Source organism: Zootoca vivipara, chromosome 12, assembly GCF_963506605.1.
Source record: "Zootoca vivipara chromosome 12, rZooViv1.1, whole genome shotgun sequence".
In the NCBI taxonomy this organism is placed as follows: domain Eukaryota; kingdom Metazoa; phylum Chordata; class Lepidosauria; order Squamata; family Lacertidae; genus Zootoca; species Zootoca vivipara.
In genome coordinates, this window is record NC_083287.1 from 13,068,986 (window position 1) to 13,087,647 (window position 18,662).

The 18,662-nt window shown below is 45.2% G+C and overlaps 1 protein-coding gene and 1 pseudogene across 1 annotated transcript in view; both read left to right on the forward strand.

The window, feature by feature from the left end:
* The window catches only part of CPNE4 (copine 4), a 197,096-nt gene that overhangs the window by 129,033 nt on the left and 49,401 nt on the right, over positions 1 to 18,662 (forward strand). The window contains exons 6-7 of the mRNA XM_035129268.2: positions 9,874 to 9,957; positions 12,399 to 12,488. Coding sequence (XP_034985159.2) covers positions 9,874 to 9,957; positions 12,399 to 12,488 — 174 coding nt within the window. The remainder of the gene's footprint in view (positions 1 to 9,873; positions 9,958 to 12,398; positions 12,489 to 18,662) is intronic.
* LOC118092034 (thioredoxin-like protein 1) lies at positions 7,015 to 8,733 on the forward strand (annotated as a pseudogene).

An 18,662-nucleotide genomic window follows, 5' to 3' on the forward strand; every position in this document is an offset into this window, starting at 1 on the left:
TTTTTTTACAAGCCATCAAAGACATTCCAGATTGATGCCTTAAAATATAAATTTAGGCACTGGGGAACAGTTTTGAGTGTGGATTGTTGTTTTTGTTGTTTTTCTGGAAGGTTTTCCTAGCTGCGCATATCAGGCAACAGGGAATTTAATTCCCTTTGTGTGTGTTTGGCACAACTTTTTTGCTCCTTTAACCAAACAATCTTTATTGTATGGGGGGAAAAACTATTCTCCATTTCTCTGTACTGTAATGTCTGCACAGCGCTAGCAAAATTCTCATCGTTGCGAGTGGCGGAGGCGTTGCAAAGATCAGTAGGGGGGGGCAGGATGCAATGCTGTTAACCACACACACACAATAGTTTCCAATAAGTGTGGAGTGAGCCACCAAGGATCAGAGGGGGTGAAAGACAGCAATGTTTCCAGGCGCACATAGGAGTGGACTGTAGCCATTCATGTATGTGGGAGCATTTGATGGCACCACTGGTTTGGTAGTTGAACAACCCCAATGACCACAACCTTTGAAAATAAACCTGCTTCTACCAACACCACCTTGTTGGTTGTTCCTCGGTCATGCTTGTGTGCGGCTAAGAATGTTGGCAACTGGGTTTGACATACACAGATCACTCTTTCCGGTCCAGTTACGCTAATAGATCATATAAGCACAATAACTGAGAATTCCTCATTTAACTTAATGGGAGGTATCCCCTCTATAATTATGAGTTCTCATAGAGCAACTGGGGGGCAGGGGCGGTAGTGACCTGTGGCCCTCCAGATATTGTTAGACAACAAGTCTCTTCAGTCTCAAGCAGCATGGTCAGAAATGATGGGAGATCTAGTCGAGTTGCACCTGGAGAAGAGCGGGTCCCCTTTCCCCATTATAGACCAGGGGCTTTGGGATGAAGAACAGCTGTTGGAGTGCCGGGTGCAGGGCCTACTAGTACTGACATTCCCCCACCCTCCATGCTGAGTGGTAGGCTGAGAGGTAGATTTGGGAACCACTTTTTAAAACAAATCCCATAATGCTGAGGAGTGACGATGCATTGTGGGTACTCTGAGACATTTAAATGTCTACCACTGCCACCACTAGTGAGATATGGGAGGTGACTGCCATAGGGCGTTCTCAATCCTGGTACCAGCCTTGAGGTCTGTGCACAGGGCTGACTCCATTGCTGAGGCTCATATCCTTCAACCTATGGACTGCTCCTGCCTCTGTGCACCTGCTTACTGTACGGAGACCATACATTTTAAGTCTGTGGAACTATATTGTCTTGAGGTTCGGTTGTAAATGCTTAAATACTGTGCCTTGCAGTCAAAGATTGCAGGCAATCGGGCAAGTAAAACCATGTGGGAAGCGGCAGAACAAGGTCTATTCACCTGGGGAGGATTATGACTATGCACAGCATTAGCCTGCAAAGGCTGCATATGATTAGTAGTAGCAAATCTAATTAAAACTGCCAGAAATATTTAGGTGGGCAGAGTGTATTGATTTTGTAATTTGACTAAAGTGCAAAGGTTAATAGCATCCTTAAGTTAGGGATCTTTAATCACTCTAACCATCCAGGACTTTTGGTTTTGCATCTCCTCTGAAAGGTGAATCGTGCTTCATGGAGGGAGAGAACTACTAGTTCTCAATCTCCTTTGAAAACCTGCCCATTATATTTAACTCCTTGGCAGGGAGTTTGAGAGGCTAAATTTAAGCGTTTTCACACACACACGCATGCGAAGCCACACAGCACAAAATTATAGCAGACTTGTTAGCTGTAGTTTTTGTTCTGGTGGTCATGCCAAAAATATATTTTTTAAAAAGCACCCCCAAATTACAAAAGAGCAGGTGCACCCGTAGCTGATTTTCCTTTGTTTCCAAAAATGCACTCTATAATCTGGCGAAAACAATGCCCTTGCAGGCAGAGTTCACATTATAGCTGTTAAGGTCATTCAGAAGATTTGTATGTATCAGGAGCAGAGAGACAGGAGTTCCACAGCCTTACAAGGAACATCAAAACAGAGGAGAATACACCATTTTAGAAGACTGTACTAATGTGTTCGGCAGATGAGCTCTCTCCATCAGTTGAACAAAAACCAATCCACCCATTTTGGATAATCATGCGGTACAGCTCTCTCAAGATTATATCACTGGAGAACGTTTGTGAATGCTTACCTTTTTACCACCCTGGAGAAGAACCTTCGCTGCGTTTAGGAAAATGGATAGGCTAGAACAGGCATCTCTCTAATTCTGATGTTCAAGCCATGAGTGCCATTGCTTTCACAGCCAAAACAGCAGTACTCACTCACCAGGGTAGGTAGCAGCAGGATTGGGGGAGCCCCATGATTTGCAGGAGATATAGTCTTTAGGAACCTTTGCCCACCAAGGTGGAAACCCAAACACACATCCCAATGAGAACTGAGTTCACTCAGTGGTTGCTGTATGCTGCGGGTAAAAAAAGGTAAAGGTACCCCTGACCATTAGGTCCATTTGCGGACGACTCTGGGGTTGCGTGCTCATCTCGCTCTATAGGCCGAGGGAGCCGGTGTTTGTCCGCAGACAGCTTCCGGGTCTTGTGGCCAGCATGACTAAGCCGCTTCTGGCAAACCAGAGCAGCGCACGGAAATGCTGTTTACCTTCCCGCCGGAGTGGTCCCTATTTATCTACTTGCACTTTGACGTGCCTTTGAACGGCTAGGTGGGCAGGAGCTGGGACTGAGCAACGGGAGCTCACCCCGTCGCGGGGATTCGACCCACCGACCTTCTGATTGGCAAGCCCTAGGCTCTGTGGTTTAGACCACAGCACTACATGCACCTCTTATGTTGCGGGTGGGTGGGTGTGAAATGGAAAGCCAGATACAGTGGTATCTCGGGTTACGAACTTAATTCGTTCCAGAGGTCCGTTCTTAACCCAAAACCGTTCTTAACCTGAGGCACGTTTTCGCTAAAGGGGCCTCTTGGTGCTGCCGTGCCGCCACCGTGCGATTTCTGTTCTCATCCTGGGGCAAATTTCATAACCCGAGGTACTATTTCCAGGTTAGCGGAGTTTGTAACTTGAAGTGTTTGTAACCCAAGGTACCACTGTACTAGAGAGAATGTGCTTCACGCTGCCTTATCTTGCTGCAGCTCTCACTTGTTTCACACAGGGATTTTTTTTTTAAACAAGCATTTAAATGTAAAGTATCACAGTCCCCAGAGTGATGCACCTTCATGATTATTATGGCTATGTAAAAGGATTCCTAATTAAAATAAGACTATTATGTGATAATTCAGGATCAGAGCAGATTAATCTTAAGTAACGTAGACTTGCCTGTCTTCATAGGCCATGGTCGGCATTGTAGATATCTGACTGAAAATGAGTATTTTTTTAGGGGAAGAGAAAGATCTAGGAGAAATAAGGCTGTGGGGTGGGGGGTGGGGTGCTCCTTCTCACTCTACTCAGCAATTGCAGTTCCTTTTGGGATTTTGCTCTGCAGCCCACTGCTAATGAAGAAGGGGAAGGGAGGAGCAAGAGAAAGAGAAAAGAAAAGCCTTGTGTACCTTTGAAGAGAGGGACCCAGGTGGCGCTGTGGTTAAACCACTGAGCCTAGGGCTTGCTGATCAGAAGGTCGGCGGTTCGAATCCCTGTGACGGGGTGAGCTCCCGTTGCTTGGTCCCAGCTCCTGCCAACCTAGCAGTTCGAAAGCACGTCAAAATGCAAGTAGATAAATAGGAACCGCTACAGCGGGAAGGTAAACAGCGTTTCCATGTGCTCCTCTGGTTTGCCAGAAGCGGCTTTGTCATGCTGGCCACATGACTGGAAGCTATACGCCGGCTCCCTCGGCCAATAATGCGAGATGAGCGCACAACCCCAGAGTCGGTCACGACTGGACCTAATGGTCAGGGGTCCCTTTACCTTTACCTTTGAAGAGCTTGAGAGAGGGCTTAGCCACACTTTTTCCCTTTTGCCTCACCCTTTCCAGGCACAGGTCCACACTTACATAAAAACTCTGTGCCCGAGTATGTGTGTTGTTGTTTTTATCCTGGAGTTCCCCCCGTGAAACACTGCTCTTTGGCGTTCAATCAGAGCAAGCGTCAATTCATGTTTTTCATAGATTACTTGCTCCCATTGAGTTTTAAAGAGTGTGTTTTTGTGGGGAATCCTCTGGAGCAAAAGAAAAGGTGGCTGGGGGGACGGGGCTCAGTCACTGAGCTTTAAAGCATGGAGCATGCCTGGAAAGAGCAAGCATAGGCACTCATCATCCCAGGCAGCTGCTGCGGTTCAAATGCCCCGACTGTGTGCCACTCATGCAAATGCCTGTTTGGCGCCTGATCATGGGCGTACCCAGCATGGGGCAGGGGGGCAGCTGCCCCCTCAGAAGCAGGGCATCTGGAGAGGACAGGCAGGGACGCTGCATGCTGTGCTCCGCCTCAGCCTGCTTGGCTGAAGCGAAACGGCAGCAGTGGCAGCGAAGCTGCCTCTGTTGAAAAAAACCTGGACCTGGACCTGGGCTAACTTCAGCCCACACTCCTTCAAGTCACAGCGAGCACAGCACAGAAAGTGCTGCCCCACAATGCTCCGCAGCATGTGCTCGCTGTGACTGGAAAGAGTGTGGGCTGAAGTTAGCCCAGGTCCAGGTCCAGGTTTCCTTCAATGGAGGCAGTTTTGCTGCTGCTGCCTCGTTTTAGCCACTGCTGCCATTAAAGGAGCGGGAGAGGCAGGAGTGCAAGCGCGGGTGGCTCCGTGTGCTGCCTTGCAAACGGCCCCTTTTCCTTTGGGGGGCGTGGACGTTGACCATGCCTCCTGGGGGATCCTGGCCACGTCATTGCCAGCTAGCCAATCGGGTGGCTGGGGGCGTGGCTAGTGTGGCTGGGGGCGTGGCTAGCTGGTGTCAATCGGATTAACCAGGATGCAATTTGCCAGGAGTCCCCTCAAAACTGGAGGTGTGTCCCTCTATGTGTCCCTCTCCCTGGATGGAAAGACAGTTGACTCACAACTTGTGCGGGGATTACATTCTGGAGATTGCGTGTAAAGACAAAATTGTGTATTGTCGGAACAAGCCTAGCGCCACCCCTGTATGACCACCTGCAACTTTCTGAAGCTGCTGTGCAGAGAGAGCCTTGCCACACACACCCCGCCGCCTGCCACAAGGTGGAGAATGGAATAGTCTTGCCTACTGGGAACTGGGAAGGGAGGCTCTTGCGAGATCTTGGACAGCTACGTAAGATCTTGCAAAAGCCTCTCAGCACAGAGCAAGCAACTCTGAGAACTTTGTGTGCAGGGGAAATCTGACGGAGAAAGAGCTTTAAAACTCTCCACCTTGCGTGTGCTTAATTTGTGCAGCTTCGGGTGGCCCGCCACCAAACGTGTAAAGCTGCGATCGTACAAGTTAAAGGTGCACAAGTTGCGAGTTGACTGTATGGAAAATGGCGGTCAAAATTAGCAGGGTGGCAGCAAAAGTGGCAACAGATAAATAAGTGGTTTTCCACAGTGGTTTGTAACTGTGCACAATAAACTACATAGGAATAAGGACTACATGTTTTAATTTAATGTAATTTAATGAAACTTCTACCCCACCTTAGCTCCTTTGAGCTTAAGGCTTACATTGTTCTGTTCTTCCCTATTTTATCCTTACAGCAGCCTTGTGAGGTAGGTTAGGCTGAGAGAAAAAGGCAGGCCCAGGGTCTCTCAGTGAGTTTCATGGTGGAGCAAGGATTTGAACCATGGTCTCCCAGGTTCTACTCCAACACTCTTAACCACTACACCATACTGCGTACTTTGCAGTTATTTTGTACCTAGTACCTAATTCTGCTTTTATGCAGTACGACAGAATAGACACTTTTCTCTCAAGCTCGCTTGAATGGGCACAAAACAATATTTTCAATGCCACATTAAAATCCATGATGAACCTATGATAAAATATTTGCATGCCTATCTTCCCAGAGAATTGTATATGTTTGGCATATACACATACGTGTGTTGTTATTGACAGAGTTACTGTATAAAAATATTGGGAAACTAGAATGCTGTTAAACCTTTTATTTCTATAAAGAGGTCTTCTCCTGCTGTGGCACAACGAAACAAAATTGAACATGCTATTAGGCCCAGTTTACCAGCTTAATAAACATTTTGGAAATATCATTAACTCTGAATGGAGATCTGCTGAATCAGAGCAAGCGGAAAAATATTTCGTTAACCAAGAGTTATTCTGTATTGTTACCAGGCAATAATAGTATCAGAAGCTGTGTTTATAATATTACGTTATAAATAATTAGTGTTTGCATTATACATTTAAAGAGCTTTTATGAAACAATGTATCCTAGTTTCCTTTCCTCTCCCTTGGCAGAGTCTAATTATTAAAGATGAGTGTGTAATTCAAATTGCCCAGGGTGAGCCCTCTTATTTTCTGTTATTTAAATTTTGGTCCAGTACATTGGCTTATCATATCGTATATCAACATTCCCCACCAGGCCAAACATATTTTGTTTTCCCACTACACTCGACTCTTTCCTTTTAAGGGGAGGAGGGAGGGAGGAGAATGAGCTTTAATTAGTTTGGGATCGAATTCATAAATTCCTTGCGGCTGAAGTGGAAGGACTTCAGCTCAGTAGCAGAGCATGTGTCCTGTATGCAGAAAGTCCCAGGTTCCACCCTCAATATCTCTCATTAGGCCTGGAAAATACTGGGACCATGCTGGGATAGAAGGACCAAATAGTCTGACTCAGGATAAGGCGGCTTCCTGTGATCTTAAGTTAATTTGCTTCTACAGTGGCAGCATACTCCTCACATAGTAATCAAATTTACTGCTGCATATGGCAGACTTCATCAACCTAGTGCCTTCCAGATGTTTTGGGCTGCAGACCTTGGGAATATGGTGCCAGAGGTGATATTAGGGTAGCACGAGTGTTGCGGCCGCACTTGGTGCTGTGCCACAGGGAGTGCCACATCAGTGCTGTAGAGCAGAGCGTGAGGGGGGGCACTGAATTTTAGCATCACACAAGGTGCCATTGAAATTTGAGAGCCCAAAATCTGCCACTGTGCAAGGCCAAAACTTCATGCCCCTCACCGAGCCCAAAGCTGCCTTCCCAAAGCTGGGTAAGCAAGGCGCCGGGCTTTGAGAAGGTGGTGTAAGGGCTCTGGAAGGGTCCTAGAGCCCTTCTGACTCCTTCTCAAAGCTGCCAAAGATACATAGGCTTTGGGAAGGAGGTGGGGGACTCTAGGACCCTGCCAGAGCCCTCACACTTCCTTCTCTAAAGAAGGGCTTACTTGGCTTTGGGAAGGAGATGGGAAGGTACCCCCTCGGCTCAGCATCCGGGGGGGGGGGAGGGAACCAATCACACAGGTTCCCTAAATCCACCTCTGCTGCAACTCTCATTGGCCCCACCCAGCAATCCTGGAAGATGTAGTCCAAAGTATCTGGAGTGTACCAGGTTGGCGGAGCCTGCTGTATGGCTTGGATCCAGATTTAGTCATAAAGTTCCATAGATTTCAATGAGTCTACTGTAACTATAACTTAAGTCTGAATCCAGCCCTATGGTTGAAGCAGCCTTCATACTGGAAATCAATATACAAGCATGCAATTTGTTTGGACTAAAAGGCCAGAGTTAAACAATACCGAGTCTCAATGAACCTGAAAATAGTGCTACAAATCTTGCTGCAATTTATAGTCATGGGAAACCTGACAAGAAGGGACAGATTGAGAGCCACCCTATGGTTGAAGGAGCAGGTGTTCTCCTCTTCACCACACACATAATGTTGCATTTGGTGTGGGCATTCCATATGGATGCGCCATTGTGCAGGTGTCAAATTCACATGGATCCTCGCCTTTGGAAGCAGAAGAATTTCACAAATCTGGTATTTGTATGACTGAACGTTCTATGATGCTTTCTGGAACTGAAAAACAGCAAGGTGGGAGGTTACTGTGTTCAGAAGCAGGGTTCTGTCTATATGTGAGGAAGATTTAGCAACTGAAAAATAACTGGATGCAGCCTTCAAATAAAGGGTTGTTCGCCAAAGTAGGACATATTGCCACTCTACCATCCTAGTCACTGACTCTCACCTCCTAGAGAGGCACATCTAGAACCCTCTCTGATAGAGGCCTTTTTCTTATTGGATTGTCGTCCACCATAAGTCAAAATCATCACTGTCCGGAAGAGAGCAGGCATTTACTCAGAGCAGGCATTTACTCAGAGAAACCGGTCACATCCATGGCATACATTAAAAGCACTATTGTACCACTTTAACAGTCATGAATCCTGGAGTTGGTGGTGCTGAGAATTACTATGTTTAAGGATAGCCCCTGCTTTCAATGCTCTGAGCAATAAATATCCCCAAGTGACATTTTTAGAAGTTGATGTGCATCAATGCCAGGGAACAGCTGCAACCAATAATATATCGGCAACCCCAACGTTTCTTTTCTTCCGGAGCAAAGTGCACATCGACCAGTATCAAGGTGCTGACGCTGCTGGATTGGAAGAGAAAATCAAACAACACCTAGAAAATGATCCTGGAAATAATGAGGATACCGATATTCCAAAAGGATATATGGATTTGATGCCATTTGTTAATAAAGCTGGCTGTGAACGCCTTAATGAAAGTGATGAACACGGTTTGATAACTGTTTATGTAAAGACTCTACCTTCCTGGAATCAGACCGTGACAAACAGCTGCTTATTACGGTAGCTTTTAATCAACCTGTCAAGGTTTATTCTATGAAGTTCCAAGGGCCTGATAATGGTCAACGTCCAAAGTATTCTGAAGGCAGCCCTGTTTAGGGAAGCTTTTAATGTTTAATAGACTATTGTATTTTAATGTCTGTTGAAAGCCACCCAGAGTGGCTGGGGAAACCCAGCCAGATGGGCGGGGTATACATAATAAATTATTATTATTATTATTATTATTATTATTATTATTATTATTATTATTTGGAGACTGCTCTCTTCCCCTCACAGAACCTCAATTCCCAAAGAGTTCCCTAGCAAGAAGGATTGATCAAGCACTCTGCAAACTGTAGCTCTGCTCCAATTCTTTCCCAACAACTCTCAGCACTCTTAGCAAAGTAAAGTTCCCATTATCCTTTGGGGGAAGCCATGACAGTTAAAGTCGTATCGTGCGGCTTCTGAATGCATGGTACAGATTTGGCCATAGTGTGGTCATGTGTCCTACCGGAAAGAGTTGTGTCCTCTGTTCCAAGGTCTGTCAGAGGATAGTCCTGTATTTGAAGGCATCCACTGAGCCTAGGGCTTGCCGATCAGAAAGTCGGTGGTTCGAATCCCCATGACGGGGTGAGCTCCCATTGCTCGGTCCCAGCTCCTGCCAACCTAGCAGTTCAAAAGAATGTCAAAGTGCAAGTAGATAAATAGGAACCGCTACAGCGGGAAGGTAAACGGTGTTTCCGTGTCCTGCTCTGGTTCGCCAGAAGCGGCTTTGTCATGCTGGCCACATAACCTGGAAGCTGTACGCCGGCTCCCTCGGCCAATCATGCGAGATGAGCACCACAACCCCAGGGTCAGTCACGACTGGACCTAATGGTCAGGGGTCCCTTTACCTTTATGTTTGAAAAGCACTCTAGTTGAAGGCTGCAATCAAAATAACAAACCAGACAAAGGGAGAGCAGGGGCCTGGAAATTTCATATTAGCAGACTGAGAAGGCACACTGATCTCACTATGGTGAGATGCAATGTGCTTCTATTTAAATTATAGGAATTATTTCTAAACTTACAGGTGTGTGCATAAACAAACATATGCAAATTTTATGCAACTCTTCCTCTTCTTTTGGTGATGCATTTTGGTAATGTCACTCACTCTACAATGGAATCAACTTTCATTTTCCTTCAGCAGGGGAGCAGAGAGAGATTGTGTGGATAAAATCAAATAAGCCTGGAAGAATAACGATCTATATGTTTCGATTTCAGGATTTCTTCAGCAAATCCGATCCATTTCTGGAAATCTTCCGGATGAATGATGATGCCACTCAGCAGCTCGTCCACAGGACTGAGGTGAGAAATGAGCCTGTTTTGAAGTCAGCTGGGCACAGCTGTCTATGGCAAGGAAGAGTGGGCTCTTTTTGTTTTTACTTACGTCGAACTTTATAGGATGTTCAAAAGCAACCCGCTTTTACTTTGTTTTGCATTATTGTGGTCCCCCTTCCCTTGGTAGGCTTATAATTTTGGTTGCGGTGGGGGAGATTTTGGGTCTTTTGAAATAATATAAACTGCTAGACCAAGGGTCAGCAAACTTTTTCACCACTGTCCCTCAGACTTTGTGGTGGGCCAGACTATATTTTGAAGGGGGGGGAGAACGAATTCCTATACCCCACAAATAACTCAGAGATGCATTTTAAATAAAAGCACACATTCTACTCATGTAAAAACATGCAGGCTGGATTTAGAAGGCGATTGGGCCGGATCTGGGCCCCAGGTCTTAGTTTGCCTACCCATGAGCTGGACTTTTAGTGCTCTGCCAGTGTCTTATGTGTGGGACTGCCCTCCAGACAATGGCACTGCTGCTGTTTACAAGGATTGTGCAGGGACTGTGCAAGAATGCCAGCAGAGCCAATCCAGTCTCACTAAGTGACAGTGATGCCAGTGGTGTGTGTGTGTGTGTGCGTGCGTGCGTGCGTGCGTGCGTGCTCCTCTGTGGCACTGCCTCACACACCAACCACTCATGACTAGTGGTGGCATGGATCCAGCAAGACTAGCATAATATCACTGTCTCCATGTAGTTGAAGAGAAGTAGCCTTGCTGAACAGGAACAAAAGGAAACACTTTGGTCTGGGAAGAAAGCACTACCCCATTAACTGATATTTTTTAAAAAAGAAAATTGAGAGGATGTGTTTCGGCACCCTCATTCCGCTCAGAAAGGGAACTACACTTCAAAGAAGTGATCTAAACCAAGGTGGATGGGAGTGGGAAATAAAAAGTTGTATGAACCTCTTGGGCATTGCTCTGTGGAGGAGGAGGAGGCAGTTTTGCCGTTCTGCTCTGTCACATCAGCAATCCTGCCCTTCCGTGGCACATTAAGCATGTGCCTGGCCTCAGGAGAAGTAAGCAAGCAATAGTAATGCACAATATGGTGCAGTTGCTGGGGGGGGGGATGTAGCTATCTCAGGGTCGCAGGCACTTTTTGGATATTACCAGTCACATCACAAATGATTAGTGGCCCAACTCTTTCCATTTCCCTGCTCACGTGATCATTTGGGGAAGGTTATTCAAGACTTCCATTGAGGCTCCTCAAGTTGTGCGTTTAAAGTGATGAGTGGTGGGTGCTTTCTCTCCTCTCGTTTCTTAATTCATCTTTCTTCTAGTGCTCCCACAATAGTGAGCTATGTTGCTGCCAACAGCTTTTTAGCATTTGGTGAAGGGCGCTCATAGCAGCCAAAAGGTCCCCTCACAGAAGTGATTCATTAGTCAAGGTGAGAGGTGTCTGTTTAAGTCCAAACAGAGATATAGCCACCAATAGCTATTATTTGTGCATCGCCAGTCCCATTCAGATTCCCAGAGCCAGAAAAGTCAATTTGAGGAACATTTGTTACTTCCTTCTTTCCTCCAAATGAGATGGACATTCTTCACTCCTCACACACCATGCTATGTAGCAAACATTGGCCTTCTTGAGCTGCTCCAAGGGGAATGCTTATCTAGGCTTGCAGACAGCTCCCTCACCTGAAACATGTACCACCTGCCATAGGCTTTCAACTCTTTTGGCAACAGGTAATTCACCTCTTTCTGTTCATATACAGGGTGAGTCTTTTAAAAGAGGCCCTGTGGAACATGTGTACTCTGTATCCACTGGGCCTCTTTTATAGGACTCGCCCTGTATGTGTTTGCCCATATGTTAGCAATGCAGCATTGTTGCCGCTGTCACTCCTTGAGTCCATTGCACAGTGCTCCAACAATTTTGGCTGGCTTAGATCATGTAACAGGGATAGAACATGCGGAAAATTCCTATGTTTAGTTGGCGATCATGGTCAATAGTTAGGAGAGAGTGAATTTCCCCCCACAGCTAGTAAATTTGCCCATAAAGCAAATTTATTTTCTCTGTTTAGATTGCTTTTTCAGACTTTTCAATCCTTATCTTGTTTTCCCATTTTGCGTTCTGTTTTCTCATTTTGTGATGTACAATCCTTTGGGTTTGTTTGTTTTTTAACTGACTCCCACTGATTTTAATGGACTTTGGAAAGGAGTCAAAAGATAAAATAAATTATCAAATAGAGCATAACAAGAAGCATGCTCAATATTATGTTGACTTGATTGCCTAGCGTATAGCCACAAAAAGTATACCCCAAAAATGAATAATGCCTAAAGATACTGTTTCTTTTGCTCAGTTTAAATTTATATTTTTTTGGGGGGTGATAATAGAACTTCATTTGCAAGTGATAATTATTGGTGTTTAGCATTTTGGTTTTGAAATACGTTTATAGTCCTTTTCTTCTCATTCATAGGTGGTGATGAATAACTTAAACCCAGCCTGGAAGTCATTTAAGGTGTCTGTAAATTCACTCTGCAGCGGAGATCAGGATCGCAGGCTGAAGGTTGGTGGTCTCTATCAAGTGTGGAACAAGTTTTTTTTTTCCCCTATTAAAAAAACATTCTCTTTAAAAACTTTGAAATTAAAGACTGCCACTAAACACAGACACAAACACACACATCCACTCTTTTGACTTGAAGTACATCATCTTGCAGAATTATTTATGCTTTGGCAGTTTGAATTGAAACCCACACAGCAGTACATTTCCTTAATGATTGTGCATAATATTGTAAAAGGTCTCTCAGTGTAACACCACTTAAGCCAACAGAATTGAAATATTTCAGAAAGCAAAAATAAGGGGCCTACATGTGTCAATCAGCTTTGCAGGCATGCTGCTCAAAAATTGATCTATCTAAAATTCGAACAATGTTAGAGCAATCTGGCTGTGTTGTTCCCCCCTATGCCCTCCTTTCACACGAAAAGGGTGATCTTCAGGTCAAGTGAATTAATACAAAGAGAAAATAGCTTGGTCTAAAACCACCCTGCAGTTTTAATATGAGTTTGGGCTCAGCTCTGGAATCTGATTCTGAAGCTGCAGGTCTCCTTCTCCCCCCAGAGACAAGTAAGCATCAGTGATGTGGGGGTGGGGGTGGGGTGGAGTGGGGTAGAGGCACTGTGTCCATTCCTGGTTGAAGGCAGGTTTAGACAGCAACACACAGACACACACTGCATGTGCACACGAGATCTATGCAGATCAGTTGAGGGAGAGGGCTATCACCCTCTCTTTTTCTCATCAAACAATCCAGCTGATCAACAGGGAGGGGGCAATTTCCACCCTTCTGCACTGTGCCCACTTGTCAGGAGCCAGAGCTGGGTCACCAATAAAACACCCAGTGTCAGTGAAGTTCACTCTTTATTCAAAGAAACCAAAACAACTCAGACCTAGCGATCACAGCAACTCTTCTCAGTAGGTCTTGCCACAGGAGGCAGTTGTGAGGATTGAAGGTCCCTGCTTTCCACTGCTCTCTAAGGCTTCTCTTCCCTTGGGTCCTTCCCCAGCCACCTGAGGCTCCTTCGTCTTGTCTCTCTTTGCTCCACCCTCTTCATTTCTCTGTATGTTCTGGGAGACCAGGGGGAAGGGGGGGCTGCAGATTCACTGGATTCTTCAGCAGCCTGCTTCATCTCTATCTGCTGGCCACCCTCCTCTCCTGCCTCTGAGTCTGGATTGCTCTCTGCCACAGCCTTTCCCTGCTCACTAAAGCCTGTTGCCTCTTCAGCTTCTGACACTCCTCCCAGTCTGCCCCCTCTGACCACTCACCATTGTCCCACCACCAATCCCCTGGCTCTGAGCCTTCTTCCTCGGGGGTTCCCCGGCTGCTGCCTCCCACCACTCGTCTGCATCCAGCCAGTGCATGACACCGATGTGATTTCTTTTTCTTTTTGCAATCATCTGTAGGATCTTGGAGGGCAACAGAAATTAGTTGCTTGGGATGCTGGATGAGCCCCTTGAACTGGGGGTTAGCCAACCCTTACCTAAAGGAAGCCCGAGCTCTCTTCAGTTTTTTCTCGCCTGAAGTGGAAAAGCCAGCTGAAAGGGGCTGCAGGGCCCTGCAACTAGAGATGGGGGAAGCAAACTTAACCTAATTCACACTTTCCTTCCTAAGCAAGGTGTGAACTGAACCACAGCCTTTTGTTGAAATTCACACTTCTCCCAATTTTGCAGTGCCCGTTCCCCAGCCAAACGACGTGTACAAAAGTGTGGATAGTAGTGTAAAGTGTGTGTGTATAAATGGCACATTTGTGAAAATAACATACAGTATGAAAATGTGTGATAATGGGGGGGGTGTCGCTTTCAGAAATGGGTGTATTTCGCAAAATTTCAAGCAACATTGTGCATATTGGGAGAAATTCATACTTCTGTTGGCTGTTCTGCCATAATGTCTACAGTCTTTTCTACTCTCATAAAGGCCCCGCAAATGATTTGGAAATGTATGGTTCTAAGCCCAGTATGAAGCCTCCACAAGTAGGGGTGGGGACGACTCTCTCACCACTGCAAAAGTTGCAGCTGAACCCGTGATCCGAACTGGCTCATGTCCCCTATGTCATGGGCAAAGGTTACTCTAATCCCCCATATATATTGTAAAGGACTCGTCGGTTTAATTACTAGTATAGATTTGTGTCGATTAATCTGCCTCAGAGACACTTTGAAGATCAAAAGACAGTGTAAGTGGCGTCTATTAGCTGGTCTAATAACTTGGATTTCTCGGGAGATGTGCTATCGGGGAAATAATATAACGGCACCGCTCTTCGGGTCTCCAAGGACTCTTCTGTTTTAGAGACGTGGCAGGCTGAGGGTGAAGGGTGGCAATGAATAGCTCCTGCCCATAATGGGATGAGGGTGTTCCGAGCCTCACTCTCCCTGCTTGGCTGGCTTCTGGCAGGCGAGCATGTTCTTTCAGCCTGACAGGTGCTTTTTCTCCAGATCACTGCCACAGCCCCACTGTGTTTTCAGAAACAGAGCACTTACAGCCCCTTGACACGCTGATGAGGCTGCAGACCTGGGCAGAAGATGCAGCAAGTAAACAAACGAATGATGCCGGACATCTCGAGCCCCTGAGGCTGTCAGCCTTTGAAACACTGGGGGTTCCAGAGGTTGTTTCTGAACCTGATCCTGGTTGGACAAAGGAGAACGAAACTGATTCTCACTCCCCACCCCACCCCGGGAAATAAAGGAGCACAATGGCATAGTTGGAGTCAGGGGGGGTATTGCAGGAAGATGTACATAGTGATTTCTATCTTATGAGCTACTTCTTTTTTTAAGAAGGTGGTTTTATAAAACAGAATAGGTGCTATACATGGAAAGATTAACCTCTTCAGCTGCAAGAGGCTCCCCATGTCACACGTTTGCCTTCCAGGTCATGGAGTGAACAGACACCACACTGTGACCCCTCTTCAAATCACAAGCTAACCCCTAATCAGATTGCCTGAAGTGGGCTATTATTTGCAGAATAAAGGGAGAGTTCTTGGGAAAACATATTATTTGGAGAGGGGTGGGGCGGGGAGCTTCCTGAGTAGCTGTAAGTATCCAGATATATTTGTTTAAGCATGTGAGATGGGTCCATTAGAATTTTATTCAGGGATAGCTATAGTGATGCCCTGATATGATGATCATTTTATTTTTATGTTTGTTTGTTTTACATTTTGTTTGTTGTACTGAATGTTTTAATTACCCCTTGTTTTGTGTTTACCCTTGGTTCTGCCTCTTATTAACCATGTTTCACATACATATCATTCTGGTGTGTTTGGATTTATTTATTTTTTGCAGGGCCTTTGGCCACAAGCAGTACAAATTTAAGCTAACACCTAAGAACGCCTACTCCACTGTTCATTTGCAGGACAGTTTCTGTTCTTTGATTATTCTGAGGGTGGAAAAAGAATGCCCACCAATAGTTCGCATCCATCATTATTAGTAATGAAAGATCAATATCAGAGAGCTGAATGCATTTATTACTTTGAAATTAACAGAGCTTGCAATCTACAGAAGCTCCTTGATATGACATTATTCATACAGTATTCTCTCTTTTGATGTCCTGAAAGCCAAAAGATTATGTCTTGCTGGTGCCTAAAGTTTTTGTGCTCATTGCCATTTCCTGGTTTAGATTTCAGTGATACCATCTTTAAACAGAAATGATAAAATTAGTTTCTGCTAAAAAAGCATTTTTGTGTTTGTGCAAATCTGTCTTTTCTGTCTCTCACTTATAAAACAAAACTAAAAAGCCTGTATTCCGTTTTCTCTCAATTTGAACTTGCAAAGGACATTTGCAATTCAAAGTGTGTAAGGGTGACAGTTTGGTTCAGAGCCTAGATTCTCTTAAATTACCCAGGCCTGAAGAGTATTGGAAAACTAGCATCTTTAAAGACAAATGATCATAATATTACATTGGCAATAATGGCTGTATACTCCAAACTGACTATGTACTCACTGAATCGCTGGTGTGAGTGAGAAGAGATAGCTCAGAACTAGGAATGGATGGGTTGATCTATTTATGACCTATGTCAGTTTTGTGTGCACTCATTCATAAGTCCGTTCCATCCCATTTTTGCATTAATCTGTGATTTTTAAAAGAATACGCTCCAAAAAAACTCCATATTTAAGTATGAATTTAATTTTGGCAAGAAAATACAATCAAAATCCACAAACATGAATTTCTAAATTTGTTTTCACTAAAAATGTGCATTTCTAGATGTGTTTTAATCTAATGTGGATTTTATACAAGATTTGTAAAAGGAAAAGGCAATGTAGAGCTGAAATCTCTGATAACTCCAAAATGAGCTTTCCAACTTAATATAATCATATCCAAAAAGCAGAAAATCAAGAACGCCCCTCCTGCTTTTAAAAACGAAGTTGGAATCCTGATGAAATGTTGACATCATAACCATTCTCAGGTGAGGTTAATCTCTTGTCCAGGTGGTGGGGGCTGGCTTTAATTTGCTAGGTGGCTTGCCGTATAATCTTTCTTGTAGGAGAGCCACTTGTGCGTAACTCACCCTGTAATTAAGCTTTATGGCAAACGTTTTGAAATATTCTCCTTTCGTATTGTGCCCTGTCTTCTTCTTCCTTCTCACAACTGATAGCAGTGCCATCGGTCTTAAAATATTTATCGCTGGCGGGGGGGGGGGGAGCAGCCAAGATGCCCATGCAAAACAACCATCTAAATAGAGATGCCCTGATCTGCTCCCATGATAAGAAAGCTTCTGATTGCCCCACAGTGAGTGGGTCTGGGTAGGAGCAGGGGCTGGGCCTACCACATTCTTTTCCTGAGCTGATGTTGCTGTGTCCTGTCCCCTTGTGCCTGTGGGGGTGGAGGTGGTCTGTCCCCTCCCCGCCCAAGCAATTGTAAGAACTTGACTCTCCTCCTGCAGCGCCACCATTTTAGAGGCAGGAAGAAAGATCACACATGGTGTGAGTAAACATCTGGGAGCTTTCCTTCTCCCAAACGAGGTAGCCAAGAAGATCAAAAGGAGGGGTGAGCAGGACGTACGAAAAATAATGGGGTGCAGGAAAATAAGATGGTGGCAGCTTATTGGGAGCAGGTAGGGCCACTGGTCCCATCAGCTCCTGGCAAATAGAAGGGGGAGAAATGGAGGCAGTGGGAGATTTTACTTTCCTGGGCTCCTTGATCACTGCAGATGGTGACAGCAGTCACGAAATTAAAAGATGCCTGCTTCTTGGGAGAAAAGCAATGACAAACCTAGACAACATCTTAAAAAGCAGAGACATCACCTTGCTAACAAAGGTCCATATAGTTAAAGCTATGGTTTTCCCAGTAGTGATGTATGGAAGTGAGAGCTGGACCATAAAGAAGGCTGATCGCTGAAGAATTGATGCTTTTGAATTATGGTGCTGGAGGAGACTCTTGAGAGTCCAATGGACTGCAAGAAGATCAAACTTATCCATTCTGAAGGAAATCAGCCCTGAGTGCTCACTGAAGGACAGATCGTGAAGCTGAGGCTCCAATACTTTGGCCACCTCATGAGAAGAGAAGACTCCCTGGAAAAGACCCTGATGTTGGGAAAGATTGAGGGGCACTAGGAGAAGGGGACGACAGAGGACGAGATGGCTGAACAGTGTTCTTGAAGATACGAACATGAGTTTGACCAAACTGCGGGAGGCAGTGCAAGACAGGAGTGCCTGGCGTGCTATGGTCCATGGGGTCACGAAGAGTCGGGACACAACTAAACGACTAAACAACAACAACAAGAGCAGGAGGAGAAAAGGCAGGGTTTGCAGGAGATTGTTCCCAATTGCATCTTCTACTGGCAAGTTAAATGAATACCTTTTATTGCTTAGAGACATTTCAGTGGAATCGTACCTAGTCTTCTGGCTCATTGATACTCCCAGTGTTAGTCTATATGTCAGTTAAGGTATGTTCACCCATGTATTACTTTAGCGCATCGCGTTGTTTGTTACCATTGTAGAAACTCAGAAGACTGCATATTCCAGGTGCAAAATGTTGGCCTCAGGAGCCCTGCTTTAACCAAGCCTTTAATTTCAGACCTGCAATTATTATGAGCGTAATTGGTCCTATTTGGACAACCTAAGGTACCTGGTAAGGTATTCAAGACTAGCAGTTAAGTATCTAAATTGGATGACCTATTTCCTCCTGCTGTAATTAATTGTAAAATTTAGACTGAGGTGATTGAAAGCCCTGGTGCTATATTTTCTCTATTTAGGCCA